We start from the raw sequence: 23308 nt of genomic DNA on the forward strand, positions 1-23308 counted from the left end.
TGGCCTTTCCCAAGACCCCAAGGGTCCGTGCACTCCTCAGGCAGCCAGGCCGTGGGGCTAGACATGGCAACTGAGGTGGAGAGGGAAGGGGCCCAGCGGGAGGGGGGGGTTGGAGCGCACAGCGCCGGGTGTCCCTGAGAGAAGTCCCAAGCCGCTGCCTCTATCTCCAGGGGTCCCCAAGCCCCCGACTCACCTGGGGCCCTGGGGGCGACGGGCTCATGGCCAGCTGCACCTGGAGTGCCATGGGGGCGGGCAGGACTGGGGGCTGCGGGGCCGGGGACATGCTGACAGGGGGGCTGAGGAGGGCGCCCTGTGCGTGGGGGGGTAGGGGCAGCTGCTGGTGCAGCGGGGGGCTGAGCGGGAAGGAGGGGGGCGGCGGGGAGGCACTGAGGCCCGGCAGCAGCGACTTGGAGCCGAGGGTCCGGGCGAGGCTGGCGGGAGAGGCCCCGCCGCAGAAGGCCTGCAGCTCCGATGGTGTGAGGAAGGGAGCCAGGCCGGGCACGGCGTACAGGGGCTGCTTCGGAGGCAGCATCTTGGCGGGCGGGTTGGCCTGGGTGCTCTTGGTCTCTGCCTGGTCTGGAGAGCTCTGGAAGGAGACACACACACACACACACACACACACACACACATGCACGCACGCACGCACGCACACACACATGCACATAAGTGTGTACACACAATGCACACGTATGCACGCACACGCATGCACGCACACACATGCATACATGCACACACATGTGTATACAGACACACAATGCATACATATGCATGCACATATACACACATACATACACACGCACGCATGCACACAATGCAGACACATGCACATACACACATGTACACACATACACACATGCACGTACATGCATGCACACATGTGTGCATACGAACACACACGCGCGCAAACACACATGCACACGTGTGTACAGACACACAATGCATACATATACATGCACATACGTGCACACGCACATCCACACATCCACGCACACACATGCATGTACGCACACACATGCACACATGTGTGTACAGACACACAATGCATACATGGGCATGCACATATACACACATACATGCATGCACGCATACACAATGTACACATGTGTATAGACACACAATGCAGACACATGCACATACACACATGTACACACATACACACATGCACATACATGCGTGCACACATGTGTGCGTACAAGCAGACACACACACACACACGGAGGCAGAGAGGCAGAAGTTGGGACATGAGGCCAGGAAGGGTCTGCAACACTCCCTGGGCTTGGCCCTGGCCAACTCTCTGGCCCCTGACACTATTAATCAGGGTCCTCGTCCACTTGGTGTGACCATCCCACCAGCCCTACTCTGATTCCACAAGCCAGCAGGTCACCATCCAGGACTGGAGTGACTATACAGAGGAGGGCACGTGCCTTGCACGCGACTGACTTGGGTTCAATGCCCAGGACCCCGCATGGTCTCTAAGGCTGGTCAGGAGTGAGCCCTGAGCACTGCTGGGGGTCCCCAAGAACAAACCCCTGCAGACCACTGTTCTGCACACGCCTTTGCCTGGCTGTCCCCTACGTCTGGACACTCACTTAGCTGGACTCTTCCTGGCCCTGCCCGATGCCAGGACTTTGTAACACCAGGAAGCACCCTGGCCCTCCCCTCGCCACATAGCAGGCCTCCTGGACTGTCGCCCGAGCTGCAGTGGACAGAGGAGGCAGACGGAGAGTGGGCAGGAAAGGCCATGGCTGAGACGGCAAGACTGGCTTCCAGGCAAGTGGCCCCGAGTCCTGGACACTGGCCAGAACTCAATTCTGTGTGGCCTGGGGGAGGACCGAGCACCCCCCTGGGATAGGCAGGGACCCTCCACAGACTCGCCCACACCACGGGGGTCCCCCCGCCCCTGCTCCATCCCTCCGGGATTACCTTGGAGACGAGGCTGGCCCTGTAGGCGGCCAGTGCCTTCAGATACTCCTTCTTGGCCGCTTCGGTTTTCCTCTTGTAGGCCTGAAAGATCCAAGACAGGGCGACGCTGAGAATGTTCCAGAGACACAGCTCACGGGTGTGAGGGTTGCTGGGAGGAGGGCGAGGGCCAGTCTGGGGCTGTGCTCACTTGGGAGTGTCGCCCTTCCACACCAGTTCCTCCTTGGAGCTATTCTTTGTCCTTGATGACACCTTCCCTCCCACCAAGCGTCCCAGGTCACCACCCAGTCCAGGGGCCAGGGAGACTGTATCAACGTAAGGCGTCTGTCACCCATGCAGCTGCTTCCAGAGTGGTCCTGGCTCTATTCCCAGCACCACCTATGGTCCCCTGAGCACTGAGTCAGGAGTAGGTCCTGAGCACCCCAAAGAACAACCACAACCCACTATGAGACCAGGCCAGCAAGCCTGACTCATTCATTCATGGTGTGCTAGTCTAATTCGACTGGGTAACACTTGGCTCAGACTTTATTTTATCTTTAGATTCTTGGGTCACACCTGGCAGTACTCAGGGGTTTCTCCTGGCTCTGTGCCCAGAGAGCTCTCCTGGCCGGGCTCGAGGAAGGGCTGGGGATCGAACCTGGGTCTGCTGTGTGTGCAAGGCAAGTGCGCTACTCACTGTACTTTCTCACTGGCCCTTGTCATTGTAGGAACGCCCCCAGTTTGGGTCCCTTTTAATAGAGACCACCCACCATGACTTTTGGTGACTGGATTTTGGGATCTGCTCCAGACAGTAGAACAGAATGAAATGAACAGAACTTTCTAGAATATAAGTGGTGTGCGCAGACTGGAAACGTGCTTATTCACTGCACCTCACCCTCTTGGGGCTCTGGGAACTCTCTTGAGTTGCCACCGAGCAAGGACAGCCTATTGGGGGGATGATACATTTATCATCAACATTGTTCATATATATATGAACAATGTTGCCCCCACTGCTCTGGCTGAGGAATCCTGAGCATTGGGACCTCCTGCACATTCTACTCTCAGAGGCAGAGCTGCTGCCTCGGTCCCCATGGCTGCCCGCTGCTGCCTCGGTCCTCATGGCTGCCCGCTGCTGCCTCGGTCCTTATGGCTGCCCGCTGCTGCCTCGGTCCCCATGGCGGCCCACACACAAATGAGTGAGCCCGGCCAACAGAAGCAGCAGAACCATCCTGCTAATCCTAAATCATGGGTTTTAAGGATCAGGAGCTCAGTTTACAATGACTGTTTGAAGCCAGACATTAACTTTTCACATGTTGATACGCGTCTTAAAACCACAGGTATTCAGCATTACTGTTTAAGTGCCAAAATAACACCGAGTCTAAACTTTTACAGATTGTTTGTTGCTTTTTTCCTTCTTGCTACACCCTGTGATGCTCAGGGCGTCCTTCTGGCTCTATGCTCAGGGATCACTCCTGGCAGGCTTGGGAACCCCTATTGGGTGCTGGGGATCGAATCTGGGTGGGCCAAGTGCAAGGCAACCACCCTACCTACTTTACTATCACTCTGGCCAACAAAGATTTTACTATTTTTTTTCTTTTCTCTAAGTCCTGGAATTGGCTGCTGTTTTTGTTTGTTTTTAAAAGCTACGCCCAGTGACACTTGGGAGTTCAGGGGTTCCACCCGCATACTTAGGGGCCATGCAGGGTTGGGGATAACTCCAGTCCTTTGAGTATTCTGCCTCTAACCAGCTTCTTTTTTTTTCTTTGCTTTTTGGGTCACACCCGGCAATGCTCAGGTGTTACTCCTGGCTTTGCACTCAGGAATCACTCCCAGCGGTGTTCAGGGGACCATATGGGATGCTGGGAATCGAACCTGGGTCAGCCGCGTGCAAGGCAAACGCCCTACCCGTTGTGCTATTGCTCCAGCCCCTCTGACCAGCTTCTTGAGGCTTTAAAGAAACAAGTCGTGAGGCTGGGAATTTTTTTTTTTGAACAAATGGATCATGTTTATTTTTTAAATAAAGTGAGGCTGGAAAGATTTATATACATTTCATCAGGCTACTTTGGGTAGTTATTGACTGCACTGGGACTAGAATTTAAACTATAATCTAAGACATCTTATTTTTCAGTAGGATTTTTTTTGCTGTTGTTTTTTTCTGTTTTTTTTTTATTGATTTTTTTTTATTAGTGAAACACCATGAGGTACAGTTGTAGATTTACAATTTTTTGTGCTTGGGTTTCGATTATACAATGATCAGATACCCATCCCTCCACCAGTGCCCATTCTCCACCACCATGGATAATATCCCCCCACCCCCATCCCCCCATCCCCCCCTGCCTCTGTGGCAGGGCAATCCCCTGTGTTCTCGCTCTCCTTTTGGGTGTTGTGGTCTGCAAAAGAGGCATTGAGTGGCAAACATGTTCAGTCCATAGTCTACTTTCGACATGAGGCTGGGAATTTTTAAGGGAAACATTATTTTTCTTACAATGTTATCAAGACGATCTCCTTTGGTAATTAGTGTGTCAACTACTGGTAAAAATAGACACAAAATTTCTTACTATGTTAGAACAAACACAAATGAGCAGCCTGTGTGTGTGTGTGTGTGTGTGAGAGAGAGAGAGAGTTGGATAAATAAGGAGAAAAATATGTGACAAAACCATAAATCATCACCATTATTCACAAAAGTCAAATAACGTTTTTTTTTAACTTGAAGTCCCAAGAATTAATTGAAAAGTAATTAGATACTACAACAGAGCCAGGGGAATAGTTAACAAAATGAAATGAGCATTAAAATATGTCAACCACAATCTGTTAGAAAAACAGGGGCGGGGGGAGCAGGCTATGCGGGAAAGCTTCAGTGAAAGGAGGGATACCTGTTTCTTGGGTGGAAACAGGCACCCACCAAGCTGGATTGAAAATGCCAAACCCGGGCTGGAGCAACAGGACAGTGGGTCGGCACCTGCCTGCATGTGGCCAATCCAGGTTTGATCCTGAACACCACAGACACCATACCAGGAGGGATATCCCTGAGCGCAGAGCCAGGAGTAAGTCCTGAGCAATGCTGGGTGTGGTCCCCAAACAAACAAACAAACAAACAAGCAAATAAATAAAATGCAAAGCCACCACCAGAAAGGTCAGTGAAAATGGGTAAAAGTGATAAAATCCAGTAAGCGGAACAGCACAGGAGGTGGAGATGACGGAGGGGCACTTCCAGGGATGGAGCCCCTGAAAGTCACCGAACTGGAAAGGAGACATCCCAAACGCCTGCCCCCCTCCAAAAAAAAAAAAACCTGAGGTCTTCCTAGGGAGGGAACCGGCCACAGCAAAGCACCCTGACTGGAGTCATGTGGCAGGACGTGGCCTGCCCACATCCCGGGGGAGATGCCCCCTGGCCTGACTTGGCCTCTTAGCTCTGATTCTTGAACCCCTGAACCCCAGGGGGCTCTCCGGCACCCCAAGCATGGCCGCTGCAAGTTCTGGAGAACCCACAATTCCTGGCCCATCGGGGTCCTGTGTCCACCCAGCACCCTCACAGCCCAGCCCGGGGGCACGGGTGGTGTGGGAGATCCAAGGCAGGAAGCGGCCAACCCCCGATCCTGGCTCCCCTGGGGGACACTGAACTTAGGACTTCTGGAGGGGCGAGGCTGTCTTTCCTGGTCCCGCTCCCCGCAGCCCCCAGTCCCTCAGCAGGTCGTACATCTGCACCCGGAGAGACACGTGGCACTGTGGCGTGTCCTGCGGCACCCCTGGGGAGGAAGGTGACGTGTCAGAGGCAGCAAATCAACAGGGTTCATGCTCTCTCTCTGAGCCTCCGTCTCCTGTCCGAGAGTGGAAGAGGGTCCCCGAGAGTGGTCCTGACGCTGTGCAGCCCACCGTGTCCCCAGGACTGTCCCAGCCCTGGATGGGTAGCTGCCCCGTGCCCCGCCCTCTGGAATACGGCTAAACAGAACCACTGCCCCCCATGGTCCGCACAGCCGTGGGGCGCCCCCCGTCCCTGCTTCCTCCGCTCCACCTGGGGGGCTGGCCAGGCTCAGGAGGGCCCCCTCCACAGGGGTCCCCCCTTGAGGCCTCACCTGACTCCCCACGATGCCTGTTCGCTCCCTGTCCTGGACCCTCATGATACCCCCCGACACCCCACCCCAACCCCATCACAACTGCGATTTGACATTTCCTTGCAGGGCTCTTGGCTCTAAGACACTTCACTGATTCCGTTTAAACTAACGGGACCCAGGCTGAGCTTCCTGTTGTTGTTTTTTTTTTTTTTAAATTTTTTATTAGTGAAACACCATGAGGTACAGTTGTAGACTTCCTGTTTTTTTTTTTTTTAATTTTTTATTAGTGAAACACCATGAGGTACAGTCGTAGACTTCCTGTTTTTTTTTTTGTTTGTTTTGTTTTTGGGTCACACCCGGCAACGCACAGGGGTTACTCCTGGCACTGCACTCAAGAATTACTCCTGGCGGTGCTCAGGGAACCATATGGGATGCTGGGAATCGAACCTGGGTTGGCCGTGTGCAAATCAAATGCCCTACCCGCTGTGCTATGGCTCCAGAGGCTGAACTTTCGGGTTCAACTGATCAGGGTTCAAGTCCTGACTCATGGTGGTGACTTAGCCTGGAGGGGGAGGGGTTTCCTCTTCCTCTAAGCCTGGTTCCAAAGGGAGGCCCAGAGAGGTTAGGGAGGCAGCCGAGGCCACACAGCTGATGGCTGCTCTCTCGTCCCCCTGGAGAGGCACAACAGGAATATAGCGGGGGCGGGGGGGGGAGGGTGCAGCCGGACCCCAGACTCTGGGAGCAGGGGTCGGGGGGGAGCAGATGAATGCAGTTGCTTATTTCCAGAAGAGGAGGTTAAGTCACAGTGAATGCATCAGGAAGGGAGCAGGACAGGACAGGCAGGATGGAGTCTCCCAGCTAAGAGAGGAATAAGCCAAGGTCTCCAGGCCGGCAGATGGGCACTGAGTGTCTGTCCCTGCGTTGGGGAGGTGGGGGGGACTCACCTGCTTCTGCTCCTCTCCCAAACTATCCCACATGGACGCCACGATTTTGGACACGTCCCCAAAGGTGGCGCTGGGGTTCTGTCCCTTGATGGCCGCCTGAGTGTCCCTGAAGAAGAGGGCGTAGGCGGACACGGGCTTCTGTGGCTCGTTGGGGTCCTTCTTCTTCTTCTTCTTTGGGTTCTTGGCCTTTTTCCCTGGGTCCGTGGAGGGTCTCTTCTCTCCTGAGATCTGCCCGGGGAGGGAACAGTCAGAAAGCCCTAGAAGCCAAGGGCCCACCTGCTAAAGAGCATCCTGCTTGGAATGGGGGAGGGGAGGGTCGGCTGGCCGGCCGTGGCCTCCACACTGGGCAGCTCAGGCCACACACTGGGGCTGACCGTGTCCTCGGAGGGGACGCCGTGGATGTGGAAGCATGTCCAAAGGTGTGTGAGTGCCTGAGTGCAGGTGGATCAGTGCAAGGGGGCCAAGTCAGTCTTAGCACCCCCCTCTGTACCTAGTGCTGCCCGCTGTCCGGAGGTGACCCCCACTGGACCCCACATTTCTGCCGGAATATTTTTTTCCAATAACCGCTAAAGAGGCCACAGCGTGTTGCCTCACGGCCAGCCACGCCTCGGGAAAGGCACTGACCATTAGGAATTGCAATTTGACCCAGCTCACCCGGACTTGTCTTGTCCTTAGAAGGGCTGTGGTACCCGGGTACCCAAGACCACCGGGCACCAAGGGCAGAGCTGGACAAGGATGCTTGGCACAAGGGCTTCCGCCAGGAGCCCCTTCCAGAGGGGCTCGACCCTTCCCTCCCCACCCCTCCCTGCCTTCACCCCCAGGGGCGCTCACAAGGGTCTTTCCAGAAGGTCAGTGGGGGGTGTGTGTGTGTGTATGTATCTCTCTGCAGGGCCCGGCCCGGCCCAGAGGGGGGCGCCCTCTGGGCTCCCTCCCGCCTACCTTGAAATGAGCTTCCGAGTCCTCCTCCTGGGTAGAGCTGGAGGGCGACGGGGTGGCGGACTTGCTCCCAGGGGGCGACGGGGAGCCATGCGGGACGCTGGTCCGGAGGCCCATCTGCGAGATGAGCTGTGACTGGCCCAGGGCGCTCATGGGTCCGCTGAGCATGGCTGGGCGGCCCAGCAACGGCCCCGGCCGGCCTGAGTCGTAGGTGCCCATGTCCGAGTGCACCATCTCCTGGATCTGCAGAGAGGCCAGGGCGCGGGGGTGAGTCAGGGGGGCCTGGAGGGACATGGAGGGAGGAGGGGGGGGCTGTCCGCTCACCCGGTGGTGGCCTCCCCGCAGGTGGGGACGTGCCTCTCCAAGGCACTTGCCCCTCTGCTGACCTGCTGACCCCAGAAGTTTGGTGGGCATTGCTGGTCAGTCTTAGCAAGGCACAGTTGCACTGGGGCCCTTTGGAGGTTGGAGGTGGGGGCATCCCTCCTGGGGCGTGATTAGCCCCCAACATGAGAGCCAAGAGAACCAGGGCTGGAGGCAGACAGGAACGGGGCTCCTGGTTCCACCTTATGCGCTGGGGGGCTTTGGCCAAGTTACTTAACCTCCCTGTGCTCCAGTTTCTTCACCCGAAACAGTTCCGGGAATAACAAAATCTTACTTCGGGTGAAGGCTTCGATGTGTGCCGGGTACCTGGTAAACCCTCTTCTGCTGGGTTTGGAAAACACAGAGAATAAACAAGCCCCATCATAAAGTGCTGCCTTCTCCCTTCCTGCAGGCTCAATGTCTCCATTTTGAGACTTGTTGTTACTGTGTTTGGCATATTGTGATGAACTATTCTCTCTCTCTCTCTCTCTCTCTCTCTCTCTCTCTCTCTCTCTCTCTCTCTCTTTTGCTTTTTGGGTCACACCCGGCAATACTCAGGGGTTACTCCTGGCTCTGCACTCAGGAATTATTCCTGGTGATGCTTGGGGGACCATATGGGATGCTGAGAATTGACCCGGGTCGGCCACGTGCAAAGCAAATACCCTACCCACTGTGTGATCACTCCAGCCCCAGATGAACTATTCTAAAGGTATTTTCTCTCTTTATTGGGGGGGGGGGGGTGTCACAAATGGCACTGCTCAAGGTCATTTCTCCCGGCAAGCTCTGGGAACCATATGTGGTGGGCTGCATGCAAGCAAGTGCCTTCACTCCTGTATCAGCACCCCCGAACCCTCTCCAGGTTTTCAAGCTGGTTATTTTTGAGATAGAAGAGAGCCACTGGTTTCCACACACCAACATTTCTCATACAAGATGCATATTTAGAATAGTGTGTACATGATACCAGCCACTGTTCACACGCGCACACGGAATTCAGGGAGAAGCATCGGTCAGACTCCGAATTCCTTCCATTCCTTCCACATCTGTGGTCATTTTCCACCTCTAATTCCTAAAGCTGAGTATCAGCTCTTCACTCATTTTCTTCAGTAGATAACCTCATGGGTTTCCTATTTTATTACATGGGATTTTTTTCTCCTCAAAAAATAAATGATCTCGGGTACTCCAGAGGAGGGGAGAAGGCTGAGACCCCTTCCTACTCCAAGGGACCCAACCTCGGCAGCCAAAAACCTTCAGAACCCAGCTGCTGCCATGCTCATGGCCACTCTACGCATGCTTGAGCCAACCCTTACCCACGAGTGAATCTCTGGAAAAAACCAGGTAAGTGGGTCTTTGTAACTGAGAACTCTGGGTTCAATGGGATGGGGAATGGAGGTCCTCCACCCATATCCCCCTGTCTCTAGCAACTCGGCAGTCACGCCCATAAACCACCACTGGCTGGCACCAGATAATCTTATCATTAGCCACCATCCAGATCCCATGTCCTTCTCTCCCAGAAAGGAGCATAACATGATGTTCGCCATAACCAAGCTGCTGAACTCTGTGCCAGCCTGTTTCACTCGGGGCTCCCTGGAGGAGGGCGGGTGAGACCCCTCCCTGCCCCAAGGGACCCAGCCCTGGCAGCTGAAAACCTCCAGAACCCAACCACTGTCATGCTCACGGCTGCTTTCCACATGCTCAGGCTGAGCATCACCTGAGATGTGAATATTCACAATAGATGTGAATCTATTCCTGGACCATGTGGCCGCATTTGTGGCCATGTGATACTTCAAACTACACACACTACCCGTACTCCAAGATTACTGCACCACATCTGATAGCGTTCAAAATAGGAGGCAACCAATCTTAGAGGCAAATACACATTTTTTTTTCGGTACAGATATATACATATAAAGCACGCAAGGCTCAACCTTTAACAACATGTAAATGATGTCTTATAGAAGGACTTATGGCCCCTTGGTGAAATACAACAATCTCCACACTGTTTCCTCTAAGGATACTTTTTTGTCTCATTTTCAGCGGGTTTTCATAACAAACAATAAGAAAATATATTATTTTGGTTCTGCTTTGGGGCAGGGATTGGGGTTCAGGATGGAAACATCCAAAATATGGTGGTGGGAAGGTGTCATGGTGGTGGGATTGGTGTTTGAATATTAAATGTAATGAAATGTTGTGAACTACTTTGTAAAAGAAAAAAATATCAAAATTTTTAAATGAAAATAATAAATCTCAGGTAACATTCTATTATTCAAAAAATAAATAAATGATCTCATATTTATCAGTGCTATTCCTTTGTTTTCTACTTCTCTGATGACTAATTTTATCTAGTTCTCTGATGGCTAATTTTATTAATAACTTCTGAGTTTTAAAGATTTATTATCGTTGCTTCCATCTCATTTTTGAAAAAATAAAACAAACTAAAAAATTCCATATACAACTGTGTCCAAAAATATCAAGGATCTAGCAATAAACATAATAAAGGCAGTGAAAGACTTATACACATTAGCTGTAGTTACTGTTTAAAGTAACTATAAGAAGACACCATTGGAAAAATGATCCATGTTCAAGGAATGACAGAATTAACACTGTTAAAATGCCCATTAGACAGATTCAACGCAACTACTATCAAAATTCTGATGGCATTCTCCAAGGGCGTAGAACAAATACTTTTAATTTGGAACCATAAACTTCCTGAATAGCCAAAGTAACTCTGAGGGAAATAAAAGAAGATATATCAAACTGTTCTATGAAGGCGTAGTATTAAAAACAGTGTGGTACACCCAAAAGGCGAGAGAGAACAAAGGGGAATGCCCTACCACAGAGGCAGGGTGGGATGGGGGGATGGGGGGGATGGGAGGGATACTGGGATCCGTGGTGGTGGGAAATGGGCACTGGTGGAGGGATGGGTACTTGATCATTGTATAATTGAAACCCAAGCACAAAATTTGTAAGTCTACAACTGTACCTCATGGTGTCTCACTAATAAAAATTTAAAAAATAATAAAAATACTGTTTGATGTCATGGAATCTTTATGTGATTTCAGGATGGGTAATTTCACTTTGCTATCATGGACAAGTAGTTTGTTGACCTATTTATCATAAAGTATGTGACACAGCAAAAAAAATATCTATGTAGGTTCATTGCTTATTTTTTATTTAAACAGTACTTTTATCTTGATATCTAGTTGAATAAACTAGTGGTAAAGGTAAAGGTAAAGGCCCTCCCGTTGATCGTCGATTTGCTCGAGCGGGCCCAGTAACGTCTCCATTGGAGACTTTGTTGTTACTGTGTCTGGCATATCGAATACTCTCGGTAGCTTGCCGGGCTCTCCGAGAGGGGCGGAGGAATCGAACTCGGGTCGGCCATGTTGGCCGCTTCTAAGGCGAACGCCCTACCCGCTGTGCTACTAATTTGCATCATACTTTTCCATATGATTGAAGCTATGTCAATTAGTGTACATTTTTTTTCTCGGAATGTAAAATAAATTTAAAACATCTTTAAAAAAATAAAATAAAAACAGTGTGGTACTGGGATAGATCAGACTCAGATCAGTGGACTAGAATTGAGAGGCTAGAAGTAAATCCTCAGCTGTATGGACAGTTAATTTCCAAGAAAGGAGCTGTGCATATGAAGTGGAAGGAAAGAGTCTCCAACAAACCGTGTTAGAGACTCCAACATCACCAGTCACTCACAACAACGAAATCGGATCCCTACATCCCATCACACACAAAAGCTAATTCAGTCTGGGTTAAAGACCTGCATCTTAGACTCAAGCCATAAGCGACATCAGGAAAACATGGGTATCATTCTCCACAAGGACGGTTTCAGCAGTATCTGCAATGATCAAACCCCAATGGCAGAGGAAATGAAGCAAAACTAAACAAAACGCGACCACCAAAAATGAAAAAAACTTTTAACTGCAAAAGCAACTCTCTTCTCCAATAAAGATACCTTGCAGAATGGGAAAAAATATTTGCATAGCATGTTATCTATGAGCTGATATCCAAGGTTGGTAAGGTATTCATAAAAACAGAGAATACCAATCCTCATCCAAAAATCAGCAGAGGGGCTGGAGTGATAGCACAGCGGGTAGGGCGTTTGCCTTGCATGTGGCCAACCCGGGCTCGATTCCCAGAATCCCATAGGGTCCCCTGAGCACAGCCAGGAATAATTCCTGAATGCAGAGCCAGGAGTAACCCCTGTGCATCACTGGGTGTGACCCAAAAGGCAAAAGAACAACAACAACAATAACAACAACAACAAATCCCCCAAAAACCCAAATACAAACACACACACACACAAAACACTGTAGCACTGTAGCACTGTCCTCCCGTTGTTCATCAATTTGCTCAAGCAGGCACCAGTAACATCTCACAACAAATTGTGAGACTTGTTGTTACTGTTTTGGAAATATCGAATATGTCACCGATAGCTTGCTAGGCTTTCCTGTGCGGGCGAGATACTCTCAGTAGCTTGCCAGGCTCTCTGAGAGGGACAGAAGAATCAAACCTGGGTTGGCTGCGTGCAAGACAAACGCCCTACTCTCTGTGCTATTGCTCCAGCCCAACAAAAAACAAACAAAAACAAAAAATGAGGAGAAAAGCTGATGCTAGCGTACGTGCATTGAAAGTACAGACGATCATTTTTGTCTTCCTTCGTTGTGGCAGCCTAGGTCGGCCTTGAGATTTTGTCGGCCTCTCCTTTTTCATCCTTCTCAGTGCTGTCATGTCGGTGAAGCCTTCAGGGTCAGGTGAATGAGACCAGTTGTAGTTACTGGTTTTGGCATATCGAATACACAACGGATAGCTTGCCAGGCTCTTCTGTGTGGGCGGAATACTCTCGGTAGCTTGCCAGTCTTTCCGAGAGGGATAGAGGCTTTTGGGGTGACCTCTAATCACCCTTGTAGGTGTTACCCTATTTGAACCCTATCAAATACGGTATGACAATTCCGGAAGATGGGTAATGTTTTATGATGTGTCGTGCGGCCGCTTTGCGGCCGCGCGGGTCCAGAAAGCGTCCTGGAGTGTGGCGACGGCTGGGTAGTGGGAGTAGTGTCCTGCATCTATCGAGGACCTGATGGGAAAAGCGTGAATGATCAAGTACGACATCATTGGTCTGACCGAGACAAGAAGGCACGAATCTCACCATGCCGTTTTCGACACTGGAGAAGAATTGTTCCTCGGAACATGTGATAAAAGAGGTGTTGGAGGCGTCGGTGTCCTTGTCAACACAAACTTGGCCAAAAGCATTGATTCATTCGAATGCCTAACAACCTGAATCGGACGTTTACATTTGAATAGATGTGGCTCACTGCCTGCAGTTTCTATCTTCGTTGTCTACACACCAACATCTCATTATGATGAAAGAGAAATCGAGAAGTTCTACATGGAGCCAGAAAAGTTCTATAAAGAAGACCACACCTTCTACAAGATCATTGTGGGTGATTTTAATGCCAAGATAGGACCGAGAAGATCAGCTGAAGAACTTCACATCGGGACCCATGGCCTAGAATGGAACGAACAGGGTGACAGACTGTCTGAGTTCATCATGTCAACCAAGACCATTCATGGTAACTCACAGTTCCAGAAGGCAGAATCTAAACGATGGACATGGGAGTCTCCCGGTGGACGATTCCACAACGAAATAGACCACATCATATTCAATCAACGGTTTTGCCTGACTGATGTCGCTGTTGTCCCAAAATTTCGAACGGGATCGGACCACCGTCTCCTTCATGCAAAATTCTACTTCACAGAGCAGGGAGAAAGGGCTGCAAAGTTCAAAAAGAGAACTCCCAGAATGACCACCAACTGGGAACTCTTTGGTACTATTGCGGCAACATGGGAAGATGCCATTGTTGACAACATTGACGTGGAATACGATCGACTGGTTCAGCACCTCCATGAATGTGCGAGGAACGCCAAGAGAGAGATAGCCACAAAAAATCGCCTATCTTCGAAAACTCTTGAGCTAATTCGCCAGCGTGGTTTGGCGCATGCCTCAGGCAACCACAAGCTAATGTCCGAGCTCGCAAAGCAGTGTAGAGATGCGATCAAGGAAGACCTCAAAGAGAGAAGAGCAGAAGTACTGGTAGATGCGGCAGAAGCCGGGAAAAGTATTCGTAACGCCCGCCTGTCCTTCGCCAACTACAAGACCAAGATGACTGCCCTCCGACGTCCTGATGGATCCATCACATCCTCCAGAATGGCAATGGAGAAGATTATCCATGACTTCTACTCAAATCTCTTCAATAGCCATGTCCACTTGCCGACATACCAAATTCCACAGGATGTATATGTCGTTCCCAACGTTCTCCCTTCCGAAATCCGACACGCCATTTCGTAGGTAAAGAAACAAAAAGCACCCGGCCCAGACAAGGTCAGACCTGAACACCTGAAGAACCTGCCGTCAGTACTCATCAATACACTGGCTCGGCTCTTCACTCGCTACCTGTCTGAATGCAAGGTTCCGTCCCAATGGAAAACCAGCAGGACCGTACTACTGTTCAAGAAGGGAGACATACATGACATTGGCAACTATCGCCCGGTCTGCCTATTGTCTGTCATCTACAAGTTGTTCACTCGAGTCATCCTAAATAGGATTGGCAGAACACTAGATGAAGGACAACCATGCGAGCAAGCCGGGTTCTGCAAAGGATTCAGCACCATCGACCACATCCACACGATAACCAAGCTCATTGAGGTTTCTCGGGAGTTCAAGATGCCGCTCTGTTTAAAGTTCATTGATTTAAAGAAGGCCTTTGATTCTGTTGAGACGGAAGCGGTCATTGAAGCCCTAGCCAATCAGGGCATTCAAGCCCAATACATCAGGATCCTCCGTGAGCTGTATTGCGGATTCACTACCAGGATCTCACCATTCTACAAAGAAGTGATTGTTGATGTCAAGAGAGGGGTGCGGCAGGGTGATACCATTTCACCGAAACTCTTCAGTGCCACCCTCGAGAACATCATGCGACGACTGGAATGGGAAGGAATGGGAGTGAAGATAGATGGTCAGCAACTACACCACCTCTGCTTTGCTGATGACATTGTTTTAATAACACCAAACATCAGCCAAGCGGCACAAATGCTGGCCGACTTTGACCGTGAGTGTGGAAAGGTAGGACTACAGCTTAATCTTACGAAGACAATGTTTATGAGAAACAGCCTCGTTCCTGACACCCCATTCGCTCTCAATGGAACGACCATCTCCGAATGCAACAGCTATGTGTACCTAGGTCGAGAAGTCAACATGACAAATGACCTGGCACCCGAGTTGCGCAGGAGGAAGAGAGCGGCTTGGAACGCCTTCAAGAGCATCGAAGAAATAGCTAAGAGGATGAAGAACCTCCGGCTCCGGGCACATCTCTTTGATTCCACTGTTCTTCCTGCATTAACATATGCCTCAGAGACCTGGGCCCTACGCAAATAAGATGAGAACGCTATTCAGGTCTCCCAAAGAAGAATAGAAAGAGCTATGCTTGGAATATCACGTTTCACTCAAATGAGAGAAAGAATCCGGAGTTCTGACATCCGTCGACGATCAAGAATCAGGGACGCTGTCTCATTTGCCAAGGTGTCGAAAATCAGATGGGCTGGTCACGTAATGAGATTTAAAGACGACCGCTAGACTAGAGCTGTTACTGACTGGATTCCACGGGATGTCAAAAGACCGTGTGGCCGCCCACCTACCAGATGGTCAGACTTCTTCGTCAAGATCATGAATGATTGGTTTGAGGCCCTTTATGTTCCCGGAGCGAACAGATGCCATTGGGCTACACTAGCATGCGACAGGGACAAATGGAGACGTTACTGGCGCCCGCTCGAGCAAATCGACGACTAACGGGAAGTTAAGTGATTAAGTGAGTAGAAAAGCTAAAGAGACAGCTCTTCAAAGAAGACAGACAGATAAGCAATGGATAGATGAAAAAATGTTCATCATCCCTGACCACCACTGATCGTAGAAATATCACTTAAAAATGCAGATATCACCTCACACCAGTGGTAAGAGCCAGCTTCCAAAGGTCTGGAAACAACCGGTGTGGGCGGGCTGCGGGGTTAAGGGCCTCCTTCACTGTCTGCGGAACTGGCACTGGAGCAGCCTCTAGGAGGAGACTTAAAAGCAAACAAACCTGCAACAGAACTGGAACGTGATCTAGTGATTCCACAGCTTAGCATCTATCCAAAGAACATAAAACATCGATTCAAAATTTATTTGCACACCTATGCTTGTTGCAATGCTATTCACAATAGCCCAAATCTAGACACAACGCAAATGTCCAACAATAGATAAATGAATAAAGAAATATATATGAAAATAAATATACACATTTATATATAAATTTATATGTAAATAAATTTTTCCCTCCCTTCCTCCATCCTTCCCTCCCTCCCTCCATCCCTCCCTCCCTCCATCCTCCCTCCCTCCCTCCATCCTCCCTCCCTCCCTCCATCCTTCCCTCCCTCCCTCCATCCTTCCCTCCCTTCTCTCCTTCCTTCTCTCCTTCCTTCTCTCCTTCCTTCCTTCCTTCCTTCCTTCCTTCCTTCCCTCCCTCCCTCCTTCCTTCCTTCCTTCCTTCCTTCCTTCCTTCCTCTCCTTCCTTCCTTTCTCTCCTTCCTTCCTTCCTTCCTTCCTTCCTTCCTTCCTTCCTTCTTTCTTTCCTTCCTTCCATCCTTCCTTCCTTTCTCTCCTTCCTTCCTCCTTCCTTGTTTCCCTCCTTCCTTTATCCTTCCTTCCTTCCTTCCTTCCTTCCTTCCATCCATCCTTCCTTCCCTCCTTCCTTCCTCCCTTCCTCCCTCCCGCCTACCCTTCCTCCTTCCCTCTCTCTTTTTCCCTTCCTAAAGATTCCCTCTTTCTCATCTCTCCTAAATAAAACTATTCTACTCCAGGGGGTTAAAGATACAGTACAGAGGATAGAGTGCCTGCCTTGCATGCAGCCAACCTGGGTTCTGGGTTCTACTCCCAGCATCCCATATGGTTCCCCAAGCACCACCAGGAGAAATTCCTGAGTGAAGAACCAGGAGTAACCCCCTGAACACTGTCAAGCAAACAAAAAACAAAAACAGACAAAAAAATCCCACAACTATTCTACTTCACTAGTGAAAAGCAAGAAAATTAACGGTGTTCAAAAAACAAACTCTTAGATTTTAGCAAGAGAACTGAGGTTCGGGATGTGGGGGTGGGTGGGGGCTGAGGGCAGTGGTGGGGTTCCTTACTGTCACACTGTAACTTTGAAAGCAGGAACAGAAGCAGTACTGTTATACTGTTACTCTGGGAATAATAAATTAACTGTAAAAAACTGCTTAAAGGTTTTGTTTGGAGAATCTGATGATGTTGGTTTTATTACAAAAGTAAAACATGGCAATTATATTTTCACTATGTATTGAGCTTTATTATAGTAAAGTGTCTTCATTTTGCCTTGAATTCAGTGGGGTCTGAAATGACTTTTACTATCCTGTGACTCTTCTCTGTGTGTGTGTATATATATATGTGTGTGTGTGTGTGTGTGTGTATAAAAATGTGTACAGATATTTATTTTAATAATTTTTAGAGGAATGTCTTCATTTCTAAGGAATTATCTTTTTTTTTTTTACATTTCTTCTCATTTCCATGATTTAAGGTTATTAGGGTTAAAATTTGATGTTTGTGTTATGTTCAGCTTTAGGAAAACAACTGAGATGTTTCTCTTTTTCATTCTTCCCTGAAACAGTATAAATAATACAGAAATCTTATTTTCCTTAGAGAGTTCCAAGATCTCTGAGATCCAGGACCTCTTGAAAGATTTATTTGCACAATATTTTCCATAGCTAATGGTTTCTTTTCAGTTTTCACGCTCTGTTAGGTAGTTTAAGTAAGCTTTATATATGCATACATATTTATGCAATACATATATTTAGAAAACTTTCCATATTTTAACACAGATATTGTTCAGCTCGGATAATATCATATTAAATTATGATAAAAATATCATATGACTTTTAGTTAAATCCCTACTATAACACTGTCATGCTGTGAAAGTGTGGTGCTATTTAGTGTCCTTATCAAGGCTTGCATATTTTTAACTTCCTATAAAGATATTTTTAAAAAACAATTTGACAATTTTCCTGACCGTTCATTAAATTCTGCTTTCCTCCCCATTAATGTCTACTTCAGTAAATATATATATTTTTACACAGTTTTCTGGATGAAATGGTTTATATTCACATTCTCTTTCATAATAGCAGAAGTTTCTGGGGCAGAAGTTCAAATGGGTGATTTTGCATTTGGGACCCAAGGGGTCTTCAGAGTTTTTCAGGGACTGGGTGTTGGGTATTACTGCCCTCTACTGGATAGCATGTCTCGGGGTGCTGAGAGATCTACAAAGACAGGCAGCTGCCCCCACGCCCCCAACACACACACACAGAAACACACAGACATGCATGTACACATGCTCACGGCCCCAACACACCACACATGGACACATGCACAAGCACACACATGCGCATACATGCCCCCAACACACCACACACACACTCACGCATGTACACATGCACACAGCCCCAACACAGCACACATACACACATGCACAAGCACATACATGCCCCCAACATACCATATACACACTCTGTACACATGCACACGGCCCCAACACACCACACATGGACACGTGCACAAGCACACACATGCACATACATGCCCCCAACCCACCATACACACACTCACACATATACACATGTACACGGCCCCAACACAGCACACACACACATGCACAAGCACATACATGCCCCCAACATACCATACACACACTCTGTACACATGCACATGGCCCCAACACACCACACATACACACACGCACAAGAACACACATGCACATACATACCCAACACATCATACATCACATACACACTCACGCATGTACACATGCACACGGCCCCAACACACCATACATACACACATGCAAAAGCACACACATACCCCCAACACATCACACATCACATACACTCACGCATATACACATGCACCTGACCTCAATACACCACACATGCACACAAGCACAAGCACGCATATGCACATACATACCCCAACACATCACACATCACATACACACGCTCACGCATGTACACATGCACACAGCCCCAACACACCACACATGCACATACATACCCCAACACATCACACATCACATACACACGCTCACGCATGTACACATGCACACAGCCCCAACACATCACACATACACACATGCACAAGCACACACATGCCCCCAACACATCACACATCGCATACACACACACTTGCGCATGTATACATGCACATGGTCCCAACACACCACACGTACACACACAAGCACACACATGCACATACATGCCCCCAACACACCGCACACACATACTCACACATGTACACATACATGCACATGGCCCCAACACACCACACATACACACACGCACAAGCACACACATGCACACACATGCCTCCAACACATCACACATCACATACACAAACACACGCGCGTGCGCACACACGCACACACCCCAATACCAAATTCTCAGTAGGGCTGAGGTTCAGAAAACCTTCCTTGACCCTGTGATCCTGCTACCCCCTGCCCAGGAGATTATCATTCCCTCATATAAATATTTTTGAAAAAGATTCTAGAGCTCGATCAGATTTTTCTTTCTCACCTGAATGTTCTCTGGAAGAACAGCCTCCATTGAATACATCCTCTTATGATTGTGGTTAAAGAACACAACTCGGGCTGGAGCGATAGCACAGCGGGTAGGGCGTTTGCCTTGCACGCAGCCAACATGGCCAACACAGGTTCAATTCCCAGCATCCCATATGGTCCCCTGAGCACCGCCAGGAGCAATTCCTGAGTGCATGAGTCAGGAGTAGCCCCTGAGCATCGCTGGGTGTGACCCAAAAAGCAAAAAAAAAAAAAAAAAAAGAACACGACTCCTGGAATTTTATCTTTTGGACACCGAGTTTCCATCGTGGTTTAGGATATGATCAATTTTTATCAAATTTTCATGGACACCTGGAATAACGTTTGTTTTGTAATTTGGATCACTCCATGTCTCTTCAGTGTGCTGTTTGGGCTGTTTCAGCTGTGAAATCCAGCATTAGTGCCTCCCTTGACCATTCTCTGCTCCTTGATTTTGTTATAGAATTCAAACAGTTTTTCTTCAATAGCCTTAGATTGATGAAGTTATTCAGCCCCATCAATGGCACAGGGTACTCTATTTTGTTCTGGCTTCTCCTTGTTCATTAAAAAAAAAAGCATCTTTGCTTCAACTAATGTTTCTACTTTAAAGTTTAACTCTTTCTGTAACCATATTCACTGTCCTCCCGTTGTTCATGATTTGCTCCAGCTGGCCCAGCAAGGTCTCCATTGTGACAACTGTTACTGTGTTTGGAATATCAAATACGACACAGGTAGCCTGCCAGGCTCTGCCGAACCATATTACTCTATTTAATTTTTTTTTTGTTATATGTCACCGTAAGGTGTGAATCTTGTTAACAGGATAGGGTAGGCTTTTGGTCCTGAATTCTTAATATATTTTTGTCATTATATTAATCATAGAGATACCGAGAAACAGACAAAGTAAATTCTCATTGAAGAGTCGCTTTTGCAAGCAATCTAATTAAAGAAAGCGCAAAGGACTTGAATAGCCATTACTGTGGGGAGGGGCCACTCCTGACAGTGCTCGGGGGATACTCCAGCTGAATGCAAGGCAAGTTCCCTAACCCCTGTGCTATCTCTTTGGCCCTTGACGATATATGTATTTGGAGGGTGTGGTTTGGGGACACTCCCTGCTCTGTGCTCAGGGTTTGCTCTGTGGTGCAGGGGATGGAAAACTACGGCCTCCAGCTTGTCAAACATGCACGCAGCCCACCATGCTCCTCTCTGGACCCCCTGAATGACATTTTGAAAGCATGGATCATCAGGGAAATGTAAATCAAGCCCACAGTGGGCTCTCACCTCCTACTGCTTTGGATCATTCTCAGCAAAAACAAGAGCCAGGAAATGCTGGTGAGAGCATGGAGAGAGGAGGGCAGCCCTGAGCACTGTGGAGAGAGCAGGGAAGCCCTGAGCATCCCATAGGGTCCCCTGAGCACCACCAGGAGTAATTCCTGAGTGCAGACACAGGAGTAAACCTTGTGCATCACTGGATGTGACCCAAAAAAGAAAAAAAACACCAAACCCAAAAAGAAGTTATCCCACACGGAGCAGTGTGTGAGGGAATTATGGAGATTATGATTCATTTCTGCTTCTTCATTATGTAACGTAGGCTGGAGCGATAGCACAGCGGTAGGGCGTTTGCCTTGCACAAAGCCAGCCGGGCCAAGCCGGGTTCGATTCCTCCGCCCCTCTCAGAGAGCCCAGCAAGCTACTGAGAGTATCCAATATGCCAAACACAGTAACAACAAGTCTCAAAACGGAGACGTTACTGGGCCCGCTCCAGCAAATCGATGAACAACGGGAGGACAGTGACAGTGACATTATGTAACATCCCGGGAAGAGCCTGGGGTTTCCTGGTGGGGAGAAGGCAGTTCTCAGCTGCTGACTCTGCCGTCACTCTGGCCAGGTCCGTGCCTGTCTCCTTCCAGACCTGCTGTATTTCCCCATCAGGGGGCTCTCTGATCCCCGGCCCTCTCTGACACGAGATGCTGCTTCCTGATGCTACTTCCTCAGGTGGGCTGTGCTTGCGCCTTTATCTGATTTTGTCTGAGACTCAGAAGGTTCCTCCAAGCTGAAAAGTTTCCACTTTCGTCAGAGAAGTGATATTTCCTGTCATTATTTCTTTGACGGTTGCCTCATCCCTCTGAGTCTTTGACTCTTCCTTCTTTTTCAGAATTTCCTGTTCAACACACACTGAATCATTGGACTCCTTTCACTTCCAACTCTGCGCTCTTTTAACTCACCGGGATTGATGGGCGCCTGGTGGTGAGTTGCTCTCTGCTGATATATTTGCTCAGGGCTGATTCTGGCTCTGTGCTCGGGAGTGACCCCTAGCGGTGCTCAGGAGAGCTATACCGGTGCCAGGGAGTGAATTTTGGTGGGCCACACGCCAAGCCAGCACCTGACTTACCTTCTGTACTGTCACTCGGGCTCTACCCACCACTGTTTTTTTTTTCTTTTTGGGTCACACCTGGCGATGCACAGGGGTTACTCCTGGCTCTGCACTCAGAAATCACTCCTGGCGGTGCTCGGGGGACCCTATGGGATGCTGGGAATCGAACCCGGGTTGGCTGCGTGCAAGGCCAACGCCCTACCTGCTGTGCTATTGCTCTAGCCTCTGTTTTTTTTAATTAAGATTTTATTATTGAATCACTGTGAGACAGACCCTCACTAAAGTGCTCATGATTAGGTTCCCATCATACAGTACTCCAATATCCATCCCTCCACCAGTGTCCATGTCCCAGCACGTGTCCTCAGTCTCCCTCCCATCACCCACCCCCAGGCCTGCCTCTATGGAAGCAACTTTTCTTCTCTCTGTCTTTCTCTGTCTCTTTGTCTCCTCTGTCTCTGTCTCTCTCTGTCTCTCTGTGTCTCTCTCTCTCTGTTATTGTGGTTTGCAATACTGAAAAGTAATCCTGTATGTATATCCCTTTACCTATTTTTTTTTTTTTGCTTTTGGGTCACACCTGGCGATGCACAGGGGTTACTCCTGGTTCTGCAATCAGGAATTACCCCTGGCGGTGCTCAGGGGACCATATGGGATGCTGGGGATCAAACCCGGGTTGGCCGCGTGCAAGGCAAACACTCTACCCGCTGTGCTATCTCTCCAGTCCCCCCTTTACCTATTTTTAACACTTGGTTCTTGTCCAGCGTGATCATTCCCAGCTCTTATCATCATCCTGGTCCCTTCTCTATCTTACCCACCCTCTGCCCCACCCCACTTGTGGTTGATTCCAACCATTGCCCCGTCCTCCTAATCCTACCCGACACTGTTTTAAAGCCAAAATCACATTTCTCAATTTCACATTTGAGAGGCAGGATTTCTCCATTTCATTTTATTTTTTCTCCTACATGGCTACTCTTGATCACTGAGGTTTGTCAAAGGGATTGTAAAACAAAAGCCAGCCCGTCTATTCTGACACCAGAATGGCGCCCACAAAGG

General features: G+C 49.1%; 1 protein-coding gene across 2 annotated transcripts in view; it reads right to left on the reverse strand.

The window, feature by feature from the left end:
* TOX2 (TOX high mobility group box family member 2) overlaps positions 1-23308 on the reverse strand; it is a 142673-nt gene that overhangs the window by 1454 nt on the left and 117911 nt on the right. For both annotated transcript variants that reach the window (XM_056121738.1, XM_056121737.1), the window contains 4 exons: positions 7835-8074; positions 6896-7123; positions 1924-2004; positions 194-586 (listed from right to left, as the gene is read on the reverse strand). In XM_056121738.1, the coding sequence (XP_055977713.1) occupies positions 194-586; positions 1924-2004; positions 6896-7123; positions 7835-8074 (942 nt within the window). The remainder of the gene's footprint in view (positions 1-193; positions 587-1923; positions 2005-6895; positions 7124-7834; positions 8075-23308) is intronic.

Source organism: Sorex fumeus, unplaced genomic scaffold, assembly GCF_029834395.1.
Source record: "Sorex fumeus unplaced genomic scaffold, SorFum_2.1 ptg000044l, whole genome shotgun sequence".
Classification (NCBI taxonomy): domain Eukaryota; kingdom Metazoa; phylum Chordata; class Mammalia; order Eulipotyphla; family Soricidae; genus Sorex; species Sorex fumeus.